Source organism: Perca fluviatilis, chromosome 9 (assembly GCF_010015445.1).
Source record: "Perca fluviatilis chromosome 9, GENO_Pfluv_1.0, whole genome shotgun sequence".
Lineage (NCBI taxonomy): Eukaryota > Metazoa > Chordata > Actinopteri > Perciformes > Percidae > Perca > Perca fluviatilis.
In genome coordinates, this window is record NC_053120.1 from 14,453,324 (window position 1) to 14,468,324 (window position 15,001).

At 40.4% G+C, this 15,001-nt stretch overlaps 1 protein-coding gene across 5 annotated transcripts in view; it reads left to right on the forward strand.

The window, feature by feature from the left end:
* csnk1g2b (casein kinase 1, gamma 2b) overlaps positions 1–13,965 on the forward strand; it is a 43,070-nt gene extending 29,105 nt beyond the window's left edge. For 2 of the 5 annotated variants that reach the window (XM_039810582.1, XM_039810583.1), the window contains exons 4-12: positions 1,639–1,787; positions 2,148–2,382; positions 2,969–3,054; positions 5,940–6,024; positions 7,882–8,030; positions 8,307–8,390; positions 9,705–9,806; positions 11,824–11,930; positions 12,793–13,965. In XM_039810582.1, coding sequence (XP_039666516.1) covers positions 1,639–1,787; positions 2,148–2,382; positions 2,969–3,054; positions 5,940–6,024; positions 7,882–8,030; positions 8,307–8,390; positions 9,705–9,806; positions 11,824–11,930; positions 12,793–12,847 — 1,052 coding nt within the window. In that variant the 3' untranslated portion in view covers positions 12,848–13,965. The remainder of the gene's footprint in view (positions 1–1,638; positions 1,788–2,147; positions 2,383–2,968; positions 3,055–5,939; positions 6,025–7,881; positions 8,031–8,306; positions 8,391–9,704; positions 9,807–11,823; positions 11,931–12,792) is intronic. The other 3 variants (XM_039810584.1, XM_039810585.1, XM_039810586.1) reach the window with 3 other exon arrangements.
* Positions 13,966–15,001: the final 1,036 nt, after the last annotated feature.

Sequence of the window (15,001 nt, forward strand, 5' to 3'; positions counted from 1 at the left end):
ATGAAGGCCGAGTTGCCCTCACTTTACACCCCTGGGCTGATTTGGCGTTGTCTGGTGTGATCCCATCGCAAGATGGTCTTTAGTTTGTCTCTGTCATACATTTTATTTTGTATTATTTTTATTTATTTTTTTACAGACAAGTACAGTACAAATGTTTGCCAAATCTTAATCTCGTGGATTCTTTTTATGCCTGTGTCACTGTCACAGTGCTGCTCTACCCCCTTTTTGTAGCAGCACTGATGTGGTGTCTAATGATTAGTGAGCTTTCAGACAGATGGCTGGAATATAGATACTAGGTATTCAGCTCCACAGCGTAGTTCAAAGATCTTGGTACGGCTTCCTTGTCACAGAACCAACTCGACAAGGACTAACCCAGTAGCGATCACTGTCAACTTGGTAACTGGTGATTTTGATCGTGGGAGAAGTGCAGACAGGCTACAACTTTTCTGTCAGTGGATCAAGGTCAATGGATCATCACCTTTTTTTTTTTTTTTTTTTTTTTTTTTTTCCAGAAACACAATTACTCCTAGTATTGTTCCAACAGAGGGACATACTGTAGTGTTTTGCCATGCCCCAGTTTTCCCTCTGTCAAAACATTGAACATATACATGCAGATAGCACATACAAACTGCTGTGTTGATCCATCAACATTCCTCAGGAGTCATACACATTACCACAAAATGGGTGTGGTGGTTTCTAGTAGCAAAGGCTATTTACAGTTGTTGACAGGGTGCTCCACAGTGTCACTGGTGTTTCTTTTAGACACCTTTCCCTTTAATCCTACTTCAGAGGAAAATAAACTACTGTAGCCTGTTTCTGACAAACCTGTTGAGGGAAGCCAACTGAAGTGCAGTTTGTCATTGCTGCTGTAGTGTCTCAGGAGTCTCCTCCCACACTTTATCAACAAACCAGACTGATGATTCAGTTCAGCGCATAAAGCACCTTTCACGGCACTTGTAACGTCTTCTTACTATGTATTACACTAGTTTGTTACTATATGGCAGTATTTTGAAAATATGAAGTTTTAAATCCTTAACATGGCAATGCCAGTGACATTTGTTTGTGGTTCATTTGATGCAGAGATGACAGAGACAGGATCTTGGGAAACCTTACACTGACCACAACCACATTTTTATGTCACAACGTTCTGATGACCTTGGTAGCTTATTCATGTTGCCACGTCAATACTCTGCAGTGTTGTAAACTCAACTGTATTTTAACAGTTGTTAAAATAAAAACCCATTACAAATATCGGTGCATTTTCAGTTTATAGACCTCTGCACCCTTATCTCTGAGCGACCCTGTAGTTGAGTAGTTTCTGGTGCTTTTTTTTTTTTTGTGTGCCAATTAACCCCTGTGTTTACTTCGGGTCAAATAGACCCGTTTTCAATTTTTGTTTTATATCAGAAAATATGGGACGTAGAAATAAGAGCTGAAAATGTGTAGAAGAAAGACAACAATTTAAAACGTTGGAAAAAGCAAAAACAAAAAAAAGGTGTACACTTGAACTGTAATTCCAGTTAATTTTAAAGATGTTTTTTTTCAAGGTTGACGGGAAGACAACACAAGGGTTAAAGAGAATATGTTATTATTACAAAAGTCCACACACTTTATTTGTGTGTATTTGTGTTTCCACAGAGGGAATCCCTCAGGTGTACTACTTTGGTCCTTGTGGGAAATACAACGCCATGGTGCTGGAGCTGCTCGGGCCCAGTCTAGAGGACCTGTTTGATCTCTGTGACCGCACCTTCTCCCTCAAGACCGTCCTCATGATAGCCATACAGCTGGTAAGGCCTTTTGAGGAGGAGTGCAGCAGGCGCATATTTAGATAAGCTATCTTTAGTGATTTCAAGCTTTACAGAAATTATAGGGCAACTTTGACATTATTACGTACTTATAGTTGAGGGAATGCCAAGGTGCTGCATGCAAAGTATTGTAGCATTGTTGACACTACCATAGTTTGGGATAAATATTTGAATTTGGTAGTCATCAAAGATATTTTCAACTTCAACTGAAAGTTACAATGTAATAAAGTTATGTTTACTGAAAGTGTCTGTCTTCAGTACTCCGAATACATTATCTTCATGTTTGAAAACTGTCTGGAAAATTGAGTGATTTTAAATTTGATCTGTTTATTGCTTGTCTAGATAACACGGATGGAGTATGTCCACACCAAGAGTCTGATATACAGAGACGTGAAGCCAGAAAACTTCCTGGTTGGGCGGCCAGGAAGCAAGAGGCAACACACCATCCACATTATTGACTTTGGTCTGGCCAAAGAGTATATAGACCCAGAGACCAAAAAACACATCCCCTACCGGGAGCACAAGAGTCTGACTGGGACGGCACGCTACATGAGCATCAACACACACTTGGGAAAGGGTAAGAAAGTCTAAAGAGCAGGGTTGGAGTTTGATAAGCCTTTTAGATTTGCATAGACAAGCTTTGCTTGCATTTACATTAAGTTTAATGGAGACTGCTAACTGTATTGTGTACAAATAATTCATGGACATGTACACAGCATTGTAAAAACAAAAATCAAAAACATATTTTTTTTTTTTTACAGCTGATTCTACACAGTTTTTATTGTTTCTTAATTCCAGAATTGTTTTTTTTACTCTGTGGCAGTGGAGGCTAACCATGTGCCATGGAGAGTCAACAGTCTGTGTGTTTAAAGTCTAACCAATCACCTCAGGAGTTGATTTCATTGATTAGTTCTTCCCGTCTACTTGTCACAGTGCTAATCAGTGAGAGAGAACCTGCAGACTGTTGGCTCTCCGTGGCACAGGATTTCCCCCCCTCCACGGCTTAATTATGCCCTTTTAAACTGTACATTGTTAATTTGAACTCCTGCATAATTATGCTGTATTTCCTACTGATCAGTTGCCTGTTAACCTTGCCAGCTGGTTATGAAATGAATTTCTTTCCTAATTTTAACCTAATTTTTGTCTCGTTCTGTCTCTTCCAGAGCAAAGCAGAAGAGATGATTTGGAGGCGCTGGGTCACATGTTCATGTACTTCCTCCGAGGTAGCCTTCCCTGGCAGGGCCTAAAGGTACTGTAGCGTATTGTTTGACACCATCCATATGTTGGCACATACCTTAACATCAGACTCCTGTAATCCTCCTAATGCTTGGCATAGAGATGTACCTTTTCATGCTGGGCTCATCAGTACAGTATATCTTTCACACCCATCCACATGATTTAGGGACACAGAGAGCCTGGTGTTTACGACGTCATCCTCTCACACTGGTGACATTACAAGGTCTCCCCACTGATCCATTTGTATTGTCACTCAGACACAGAAACTATTGAGACCTCCATGATTGTTTTATTTTATGTTTAATACAAACTTGATATAATCTGTGTTGGAATAATGCACAATGTTGAGGCACTCGCGTATTAATGACATGGCGGAGGCAACATGAAGCAAAGTGGTGTTCCTTATGCCAAGTCTGTTATTTTCTCTATCAGGACACCTTTTGACCTTTTTTTGTTTGCTGTGGTCACTTAAAAATATTTTTATTTTGCTTATGTAGTGATTATCGTTGGTTAACCACCCAACATAAGGTAGATTGTTAGTGTTATCCCACTTATACCATAACCACTTGCCAACAAACTGCTATATATCATCAATTCCATGTATTTGCAGCATATCCATTTTTTTTATCTCACTATCCCCCCAAAGTGTACAGCTGGTCACCCAAACCCACAGACTAGAATTCTCAACTCCTTTTAAATTCTTTAAAACGTGGTTTTAGTACAAATCTACAGTAAAGAAAAGTATCTGCACTGACATCCTAAACAATTGCTAATATTCTCTTCATTTTTATAAAGTAATTTGTCATAAATTGCTGTTTACATTTGGGCCACACACCACTTGGGTTTCTGTTTTCATGTTCAAGTTAAGTGCTCACAATCAAATCTAACAGTCTGTGACTAGAAAAGACTCTGTCCCTGTAAATGTGGGCTATTCCCTACATTTGCATTTGTCACATGCAACAAAAAAATCCACCTCCACACTTGCTTTGCATTTGAACAGTTTACTGAGGAAGAGCTTACAGCACTAAGAAACACTGGTGTGATGACGTGCCTCGACGGCAGGTTATAGCTGCAGTTTCTGGGCTTTTTACAGGCGTCAAAATCAAAGGTGTACTTAGAAAAGACTAGAAGACCCGACACTTCATCTGAACATTTGCTATGTGGGAGGAAGCTCGTGATGGATGTATGAATGTGGGGGATGTCTGGTGGCTCGGGCCAAAACAGGTTCTCACCAACACACCATGACCGTTAGTATCAAAATACAATGAAGGAGTGAAGTGACCAAATGGAGTATAATGGTATACAATCCTGCAGGGTCATTGTTGTGTAAAGTAGAGTTTAGATTCTCTGCCTGAGCCCGAACTTGACCGATATTTCCCGCCACTATCCTCGGGCCGGGCCCTTGATCAAGCATTTGTGTTTTTTTATTAGCCTAATTGGGTGGGGAGAAAGCTATGCCTCTCCAGCTTCCCCCGGTAGCTCTGGGTATATGTCCTGCACTGACTTGAGTGTGAGGTAAACTGTGCTAAATTGTGTCTCCCCCATCTGTAGCACTGTCTTCGATAATTGCGCAACTAGGCCAGATTGTTTCAGATATCTCACGAGTCTTTTAGCAGCAGATATGGTCTCTGCTATATCCGGCGCGTTGTCGGCCAGTGCGTCGGCATGCAGACCTTGGCAAGCCCTGTTAATTAGGTGATCAAGACAAGAAAGTCTCCTATATGGTTCAAGGGCTTTGATTCTGTTGCTGCCTTGATCTGTTACCCACACTATTCGGCTGAGGGAGCCAGGGTTGAGTTTTTTTATTTATTTTTTTTACGTTTCTTCATTCGGATCCATTTGCGATCCATTCCATTCTGAATAAACAAACTACTGTTGCATTATTCATTAAGATAATTCTAAACCGATTTTTGTAGTTCAAACAACTCGGAATTGTAGTTGAGAACATCAGTTATAATGGCCCATGTATTAAAAAAAATGTTGGTTTAAATCGGGCTCGGGCTCATAATTACAGTTAATGTGTCGGGCCAGGCTTGGACACAACGTGCTCGGGTAGGGTCAGGCTTGATTTTTTTTTTTTGGGTCCGATCTAAGTTTTAGTGTAAAGCAGTGGGTGAAGAATTATCGCTAGACTGCTGATTAGTGGAAGTTTTTTTTTTTTTTTTTTTTTTTAGAACTTTTTAGGAAGAAGGTTTTCTAGAGAAGTTTTTCTAGTCTGATAAATCCAGGTTGGTAGTTGTCAGTGGTAGATTGAGTGTGAGAATCTATCATGCATAGTTGAACATGTACAAAATGCAACCATTTTGGATGCTGGTATGAAGTGTGTATTTTAATGTCTATAGATTGACACTGTGTTATGCAAGTATACCATAATATCATACAAGCATACAAGACTTATCCATCATGTGTCCCCAAGGAGATTTCCCACAAGAGAATACACCCTTTCAAATATAAGAATTGTTCTGTGATATTTGGCGAAACATTCAGGGGACATTATGAACTGACCACACAACCCCCTGATATGAACAACATTTTTATTGCTGTGACAAGTACCGATGTTTAAATAGTCGGTTTAAACATCATAATGCTACAGGTCCCTTTTTGGGTCCGTGCCATAGCCTGTGGCAAAAACTGTCTGGGATTGTACTGAACAGATGTTTCCATGTTTCTGGTGACTGGGGTGACAAAGCTGATTTTCACCAACCCAAGCATCTCAGTGCTGTGCATATCTGTAATGGCTCAAGAATTCAGAATGACTTCCCATAGAATTTGCATCTGACTTCAACTCAGGTGCCCAATATGTAACACATTTGAATAATACACCTATTCGTTTACACCGCCTTACACAGCTTTGTATTTGCTCACATTTTAAGTGTAATATGTATTTTTCCCTTCTAGGCGGACACTTTGAAGGAGAGGTATCAGAAAATTGGAGACACCAAACGAGCGACACCTATTGAAGTGCTTTGTGAAAGCTTCCCTGGTCAGTAGAACCAACCATTTTGCTTTTGTTTACTGTGTTATTCAACCCTTGTGCATCACTCGGGGAAAACCCATTAAAATCTAATTTTTTGATCCCGTGGCCATTACACCATAAAATTATGCATTCTATTATATCCGACTTTCAATCTAGAGCCCTGGCTGTGTGGTTGTTTTTGGTATTTTCCACCAGATTGAGCCATTTTGTCGTGTAAGCCCTATGGGGCAAATACTAGGGGTGCAACGGATCACAAAACTCAGGGTTCGGATCAGGGATCGGATACATTTTCGGATCAGCACAAAAAAGGGGGCAATTTAATGATTTATTAAAAATGTAACCACAATAACCTTTTAACAATAATAACTTCTTTCACCAGTAAATTGCTGTTAAATGACAAAAACAGATGAGAACATTTTATTTTACAATAACTTTAAACGAGGTTTACCAGTTTCAAGTAGACGCAACATTCACGTCTGTGTTGTTTTTCCGACAACAGCCGTTGTGTCTTTTTATCTCACAGCCTTAGAAGCAGGCTGTTCTACGTCCCGGTGTTGGAATCCTCTACAGTGAAATACAGACTCACTTTTACACCGTTTAGTGGTCAGCATTTTCACCGTGTTTAATCCAGCTAGTAGCTAACAGTAACATTAGGCTAACATCAATGTTATCTGCTGCTGGAGAGAGTGTACCGTTAGTGTTAACAGGCGTGACATGCAGCGATGCTTCTGTTGTCTCTGTCTGTTTCAGAGCATCAGAGAACAGCACAGGCATTTAACCCTCGTGTGGTCTATGGGTCAAATTTGACCCGTTTTCTAAACGTCTATATCAGAAATATGGGTTTTTAATTACCCAAAAATAACACGAATGGATGATTCCATCCATACAACGCGCTTCACAAGTACAATATAAGATCGGATCTCTACTTTCATTGAATTTGGGGTGTTTTGTTACATTTTTTAGCATTTGAAAAAGAAATAAAAATGTATCGAAACAGTATCCTTACTGAACGTCTGTGATTATCCTTCCTTTAATATTAGCCTAAATTATACATAATTTCGGCTTTTTTTTAACTCAAGAATTAGGTATAATTTCCTATAAATGACGTTTATTGACCATGAGTTCCAAAAAAAAAAAGGGTGTAAACTGGTAATAAGTTGGTGTTTATACATTTTTATACAGTGTAAAATGGCAAAAAAAACATTGAAAAAAAGCGCATCGAAAAAAGGGAGGAAAACGTAATTTTTGTCGTTTTTACCCAGGACGACCACTCGAAGACAACGAGAGAGAGAGAGAGAGAGAGAGAGAGAGAGAGAGAGAGAGAGAGAGAGAGAGAGAGAGAGAGAGAGAGAGAGAGAGAGAGAGAGAGAGAGAGAGAGAGAGAGAGAGAGAGAGAGAGAGAGAGAGAGATATTTTTATATCAGCCTCTGTTAATTAACTGCGACAGTAAAAATGTGTTTCTCACTATTATTATGGTTAAACTTTGCAATTGATCCGCGGTTCACATGCTTTCCGAACCGTGAGTGTTGATCTGTCCGGACCACGGATCAACTGTGGTCCGTTACACCACTAGTAAATACATACATCTTTCTGGTTTCCAATAGAGGCATTGCTGCTGTATTATGGAGCACTACAGCGTTTGATGCAATGCATCAATGTGCATTTGGTATTGATGATCAGGACTGAAGATGATTAAAAGATTTAACTCAGTGAAAGTGGAAAATAATATTAATATGACTTTCTGGCAGTTTTGACTTCTACGGACATCAGATCAACTTTCTTTTTTAAAGGGATGCACAAGGGTTAATTTCTTCATCATTCAACCAGATTAGTAATTTAATTATATGTTCTCTTTTGATACAGAAGAGATGGCCACCTACCTGCGCTATGTGAGGAGGCTGGACTTCTTTGAGAAGCCTGATTATGACTACTTGAGGAAGCTCTTCACTGATCTGTTCGACAGGAACGGCTATGTCTTTGACTATGAATACGACTGGGTCGGCAAATCACTTGTGAGTGGCTCTTACCGAATCCACTTATCCTTCCCCTCTGAAATCCTTTGATTGGACTTTCACGAGTTTCACTGCCGCAGTTGCTTTATTGCTCTCGCTGTAATGATCTGTCACTAGATCATAACAGATTCTTTTTGCAAACCCTTTTACATAAAATTGCTCACTATGGGTGCTGAATATTTTAACATTTCTCTAAATTCAGCACTAGTTTTTCCTCTTTGTTCCCTTTTTAAATTGTGTTCATTTTGACACCGATTGGTTTGTTGTTTCCCGCAGCCCACACCGATAGGCCCTATCCCCAGTGACGCGCCCGTGCAGCCCAGCAGCAGAGACAAAGCACAACAGCAGACCAAAAACCAGGTGAGGTCATCAGCAGTAAAGCACAACAAACACCACACACACCCACCCACCCATCTACCAACCAACCAACTGACCAGCCAGCCAACCAGCCAACCCGGTCATTCGAGTTCCTCTGACTGGCTACTCTTGTTGTGTCCAAGTGTAATCAACTTCCTGGAGAAAATGGCTGCCTTTCAGTTCCACTTCTCCTCCGTTCCCGTTCCTGTTCCTGTCTACAGTCTGACTGCTCGGGAGGGACATCATCTTTCATCAAGACGTGTACAAAATGATGCTTTACCAGTAAATGAACCAACATGCATAATCATGAAGCAGGCTCTCCTGCTCCAGCTGTGAAACAAAGCACCGTTTTCGGCTTCAATTTATCCTCCACACCTTGCCACTCTAAGCTCCAGTCATTGCATGCATGAGTTGAAAATGCAAATTGCATTCTTCATACCAGTAATGACAAACTATGTGCTTAGTGTGTGACAAAGTGTTGACTTTGTTTTATTCCTTTTATTGGCATGCTATCCGAGCCTTGTTTTAGATTGTTTAGTAGAGGGGTAATAATTCAAGCGTTTAAGTAGAAAATGATTATGAAATCCTTCTGGTAGACTCAAATAATGGTACCAATCACGTTGTTTCACTGGATGAGTCTGACTCAGTGTTTCCCGTAAAGCCAGACAGGGAGTGCATTAGATTTTATGATTGACTTATTAGAGTGGACTCTAACCTCTTTTTCACTGCTCTCCATTTAACGTGATTGGCTTGGCAACAACTTGCCACCTTTTTCTCTCAAAGCCCCACCTCCAGTTCCACCCACGTTGCTCATGACTGTAAAAACCTGTAACATCCTGGTTAAAACGGTCTTCTGCATTAAAAGAAAATGTGTTGTGTGTCTCTGTAGGTTATATTTGTTGGTGGGAAGAGAAAAAGTACAATTTTAAGTCTGCGAAAGTAAAAGCCTCTAGTTGAAGTTCAAGTAATGCTGTTACCCAAATACCCAATAACATAGATACTTGTCTGTTCTTAGTGACTATGCAGTGCTAGTGGAGGTGATCAAGGCTGTTTTCTTTTACTCCTGCATGACTTTGTTAGTGTGTTGAGCTTTGCATAAAGTTTTGCTTCCCTCTACTCTTCTATTAACATAGTTTGTCTTAACAAACCTGCTTCTGCTTGGGAGAAGTCTTCTATAATTTTTTTGTTTTTGTTTTCATTCACTCCCCCTCCCCCTTGTCCCTTCTCCCTCACACAACTCTACCCTCAACCCCCTCCCACCACATTCCCTCACCTTCACCTGACAAACCCTCAACCCTTTTTGCTCTTTGCGTCAAGTCGCCTGAGCCCAAAGGAAGTGAGTCTCAGCCCACTCCAGTGACCAATAAGGAGACTCTGGGGTCGCACCTCACAGCTGAGCGGCTGGGGGGCTCTGTTCAGGTACTGCTGCTGCTACTGCTGCTCTGGTGGCTAATGCATGAAGCCACATAGTTCTGAATGTGTCTGATCCCCTCTCCCACTGACTCCATACTGTCAGGGGCTCTGTCTTGACTCTCTCTCTCTGTGTATGCATCAAACTGTTTGAATTCCTGTGTGTCAGTGCTTTGCCTGCTCTGTTTGCTCTCACTGCTTTATTTGCCTCATCTGCTGTATAGAAAGCCCACAGGAAGGGCCATCCAGCAAGATATCAAACAGCAACTGTCATGCAAACCTCATGACTAAAAGATTCTTAAATCATTAGAAAACCACAAACTGATATGCTGAAAACACTAAACACTGAAAACACTAAAATCTAGTGAGCTGCTCACTAGATTTGAGTGTTTTCAGTTAGTATAAAAAAAAAAAGCTAGGGCAATCTAAACTATGAATAAAAATCTTTTTGCTTTTTTCCAATTGTATATCCGTAGAAATCAGAGGCTTCCATAGTAAACGTGGCACGAATATGCCACCTAGTGTTAGCTAATAGAATTGCAACTTTTAAAGGATATGCTCACATTTCTCAAGTCTTAACAGTAGTCACATGCCCTTATCCACGTTTGACCATCGAAGCCGGGTTTGTTTTGCTTGTTAGAATTCCTCCTCTTCTAATGACAAGATTTACAGTCTTCGCTCTGGAAAAATGTATTCCAAAGTTGATCAAAAGCTAATGTGACACTTGAGCAGTTTGTTAGATCAAGTTGGTGTTTTTAGTATTGAATCCCCTCTCAATGTTTCCACAGACAGTGTTTCTGTGCTGAGCTGCAGTGGAGGGATAGCAACCCAGAGGGAATGTTGTACTAAAAATAGTCTAACTGAAAGATATGCACTTGATGTGTCTAACTCAAGCTACTGAAACGTCATTTTAGCTTTAGTTGAACCTTGGACCGTATATTTACACAGATCGAGGACTCTGGATGTTATCCACCATCTTAGAAACATTAGAAAAGGACCACTTTAATGGGCAGTATGAAAAGGAAGAGTGATTACAGCAAGCAAAACCTGTTTAAATGTCCATGTGGGCACCTGACTTTCGTGTTAAGAAAATCCCAAAAATGTGAACCTATACTCTTAACTTCTGTGAAGTTGCTTTACGCCAGGTTCACACTGCGATCCGTCAATTCTCGGGCAAGAACTAGCTATTTCTATTTCGCCGCGCCGGTCAACACTTTGACTTCAACACTCTGTTCTGAACACACGTAGAGCTAATTTGTGTGTGTGTGTGTGTGTGTGTGTGTGTGTGTGTGTGTGTGTGTGTGTGTGTGTGTGTGTGTGTGTGTGTGTGTGTGTGTGTGTGTGTGTGTGTGTGTGTGTTTATCTATGTAACTGTTGAGACACAACTGACAAATATGTGGTATAAGTACGCAATTTAAAAAACACCATCCCGAAACAGCAGTGATACGAGGCTATTTCTAAAAAATGTAGCCTAGTGGATGAGCAGATTTTAAAATGTCATCATGTCAAACCGGGGGAACTAAAACATCTGGAGAACAGCAGGGAGAGTGGCAGGAAAATCAAAAGGATTCATTTACTCTCATTTATCAGAATCGGATCATTTATATGTGTAATGTCTTTTATATAGCGTATAATAAATTATCAGTATGATTTCATGCCAGATACGCTCGCGGTACGTGGGAAAATAGACCGGACGCCAAAACTATCGCTGCAGAAGGCAAGCCGTCTGCGGAGCTCGCGGCACGCCACGTCCTACGTGTACATCCCAAGTGGTTAACATGGGTGCGAAAGGAGGTGGGCAGCACTTTGCGGCCATTCACCGTGCTTTTGTGTCCAGTGTGAACCCGGCATTAGTCGGGGCATTCCAGGTTACATGCTGAACTGCTCTCCTTGTCTGAGAGAGGCCCGATAATGTGGGATATTCAAGAGTACATATTTTTATGTGAACATTCATTTCCACTTTGCAGTCAGCTTCTTGAAGTGTATGTGTGTGTGAGCAGTCTGGTGTCCTTTTGTACTCGTGCAGGTGATGAGCTCAACAAATGGCGAGCTAAACACCGATGATCCCACGGCCGGACACTCCAACGCTCCCATCACCGCTCCCACCGAGGTTGAAGTGGCAGACGAAACCAAGTACGAAGACAGTCCTGCTAGCCGTTGTTGGGTCGGGGGTTAATAACATTTTAAATGAGTTCAAATCCAGTGTTAAATTGGAAACAAATCTGAACCCTTCTTGCATTCCTCACTGAATCTCTTTAAGTTCAGCTGTTGTTATTTGCGAGTACAATTTGGATGATTTCAACCAGTGAAAGTGAAACGTGTGACCAGTACATTTACATACATTCAAGCAACCAGGTTACACAGGGAATCTCAGAATACCTTTACAATGCATTGGTTACTGCACATTTTGCGTATACATGCAGCAGATGAGTAAACTATTCTCCCTTATCCTGACCTTATCTTGGAAGCGTAACTTGCTGATTTTACCTCTAATAGTGCTAGAAGACAGTGCTACGTTGCTTCCTGATCTAAATAAAAACAGCGCTTCGGCACTGGAAACCAAGCTATTTAGACTGCAAGAGGCTACTTTGTGTTGGTTTTCGTCTTAGTCTGGCTTTGGATGGAATTATTTAAAATATGAGAATGCATCTCTATTATCTTTCTCTAGTCTTTGGCAGGCACATGCATACTTGTAAAAAGCATATTAGAAAACCACACGGGCCCGCTACCTCCGCTACGGAAACGTTCTTGTTTGTATGACATTTAAGTCATTTGGAGAAAGCGGTCAATGTGCATGTAAACACGCTGAGTGTTTTCTACATCGCTCTTTGCTAAAAAGGAAGTGAAGTTAAGTGAATCTGGAAACCAGATCCAAAATTAAACCAGCTTTGAAACCCATTACTAACGAGCAGTGTGTTGAGCACTGTTGATGTACCAATATCTGATTTCTGTAGATTTGTCTCGAAATAATAATTTTTCCTTTGTTTTCCTGCAGGTGCTGTTGTTTCTTCAAAAGGAGAAAGAGGAAAGCCCTCCAGAGGCACAAGTGAAAGAAGAAAACGGAGAGAACTTGAAACATTGTGGTCACTGTCAAGTTTTAAATGGAAGCAACTACACGGACTCCCTGTCCCTTATCTCTTTCCAGCTTCCCCCTCACCTCTTTATCCCTCTCACCTTATTCCCACTGTCACTGTACCTCCCCCTCCCTTCCCTTGCGCTCTCTTTCACGTTCTCAGTGCTCCTACTGGCGAGTTAAAGGAATGTTGCAGTCCTACTGACTCCACAACAGACTCTTGATTCCTTTATCAACGAAAAACAAACGTACCTGCATTACAATGGGGGAGGGGGCTTGAGAAAAAGTATATAAAAAAAAAAAAAAGCTGTAACAATGACACAACATGTAACAACTCGAATACCGTGGCGTGAATATGAAAAAAGATACTGTTTGAAACAGTTCTGTATTCTAGATTCCATAAGAACGCGTGTTGTTCCAACAGTCAGCTGTTGATCAGGGGGAACCATTTGAGTGGTTCAAGTGAAAGAAATCTGCTCCTTAGGAAAATGTTTTTTGTTTGTTTTTCTTTTCTTCCTTTGGTGTGTGTTTTGGGATCAAGGTAAAGAGGAAACGGTGAACTGTGCTGATGTGAAATCTGAGCGACACAGCATTTCATCTGCAAAACAGAATTTGGAGGATTTTAACGTTTTTTTTGTAATTGAATCCTCAGTTTTCAAAATCAAATCCCTGCATTGAAAACTTATTTTTATGTTGTAGTGTTTCTGGAGTTCAATTCTTTTCCTCACTCTGGCTTTCTTTTTGTCTGTCAACGTGGACTTTGTAGCACAGTCACTGGCCTCAGGTACTGTGGAAGATTGAGAGAAACAGATATTAAGCTCTCTTATTATTATTATTATTGCACTTTTGGGAAAAAAAAACAATTACAGTGGAAAACTTTAGGTTTGAAATTAACAATTAAGAAAACAACTTAATAAAGACTGATCTAGGAAGAGTCCTTCACAACGCTTATATCTGAGTTAAGGCTGAAAAATGTTGTCGATTTACATGGAAGAAGAAAAAAAAAGATGTCTTTCGATTTTTATTTCTTACATCAAAATAATTTACCAGGAAATCATAGTTTGTGCCTTTCTAAGTAAAATGTTTAAAGCTCAAGTGAGTGTCCCGCAATGGCATTTTGTGTGTGTGTGGACTGTGTGCACATCACTTGCTCTCACAAACGGCATACATCCCTTCATCCTCTGCTGTGACAATCGACACGTCTGTACAGTGTTGTTTGGTTTGGAGAGCGATCTTTTGTGTGTGTGTGTGTGTGTGTGTGTGTGTGTGTGTGTGTGTGTGTGTGTGTGTGTGTGTGTGTGTGTGTGTGTGTGTGTGTGTGTGTGTGTGTGTGTGTGTGTGTGTGTGTGTGTGTGTGTGTGTGTGTGTGTGTGTGGTCTAATAGACAACCCAAATCTGTTTGAAACATTGTTTCATTTTGTCAGGAGGTAACCGACAGACATGCAATGAGGTTTATTTGTTTTCTGAGGTAAATCATGTCTCAAGTTAATTGGCTGCTGTTTCTGAGCCTGAAAACAAAGGAACCTTCCCAAAAGTCAGAAAAAAAAGCAATTGCCCTTTTTTGAGTTCATTGCTGCTGCCTGCTCACAACTGTAGTGTCACGTAGGACTGCAACTAATGATTGTTTTCATTATCGATTCATCTGCTGCCTATTTTCTCGATTAATCGAATATTCATTTGGACTATAAAACGTCAGAAAACCTACATTATTTTATCCTAGGCCCCACATCATCAAATATCCTGTTTTGTCTGACTCGCAGTCTAAAACACAAAATTATTCAATTTACGGTAAGACCAAGAAAAGTAGCCAATTCTGACATAAAAAAAATACTAACCATCAATGGCATGGTTGCCTTAAAAATCACTTAAATGATTAATTGATTAGCAGAATAGTTGCTGATTAATTTTCTTTTGATCGACTAATCGTTGCAGCTCTACTTTTATGAATATCAACCATTTCTATTATGTGTGTTTTATCTTTTTCTGGCCAAGGTGAGATGTACTGTATGTCTGGTGCTCTGTCTGTGTCTCTTCAGGATTGTTTAAATCTCCCCTAAAGATTCTAGGTCATCAGAGATTGCAACATCTATGGCCTTCAGTTATTTAAAGGAATACTCCAGCGATTTTAATA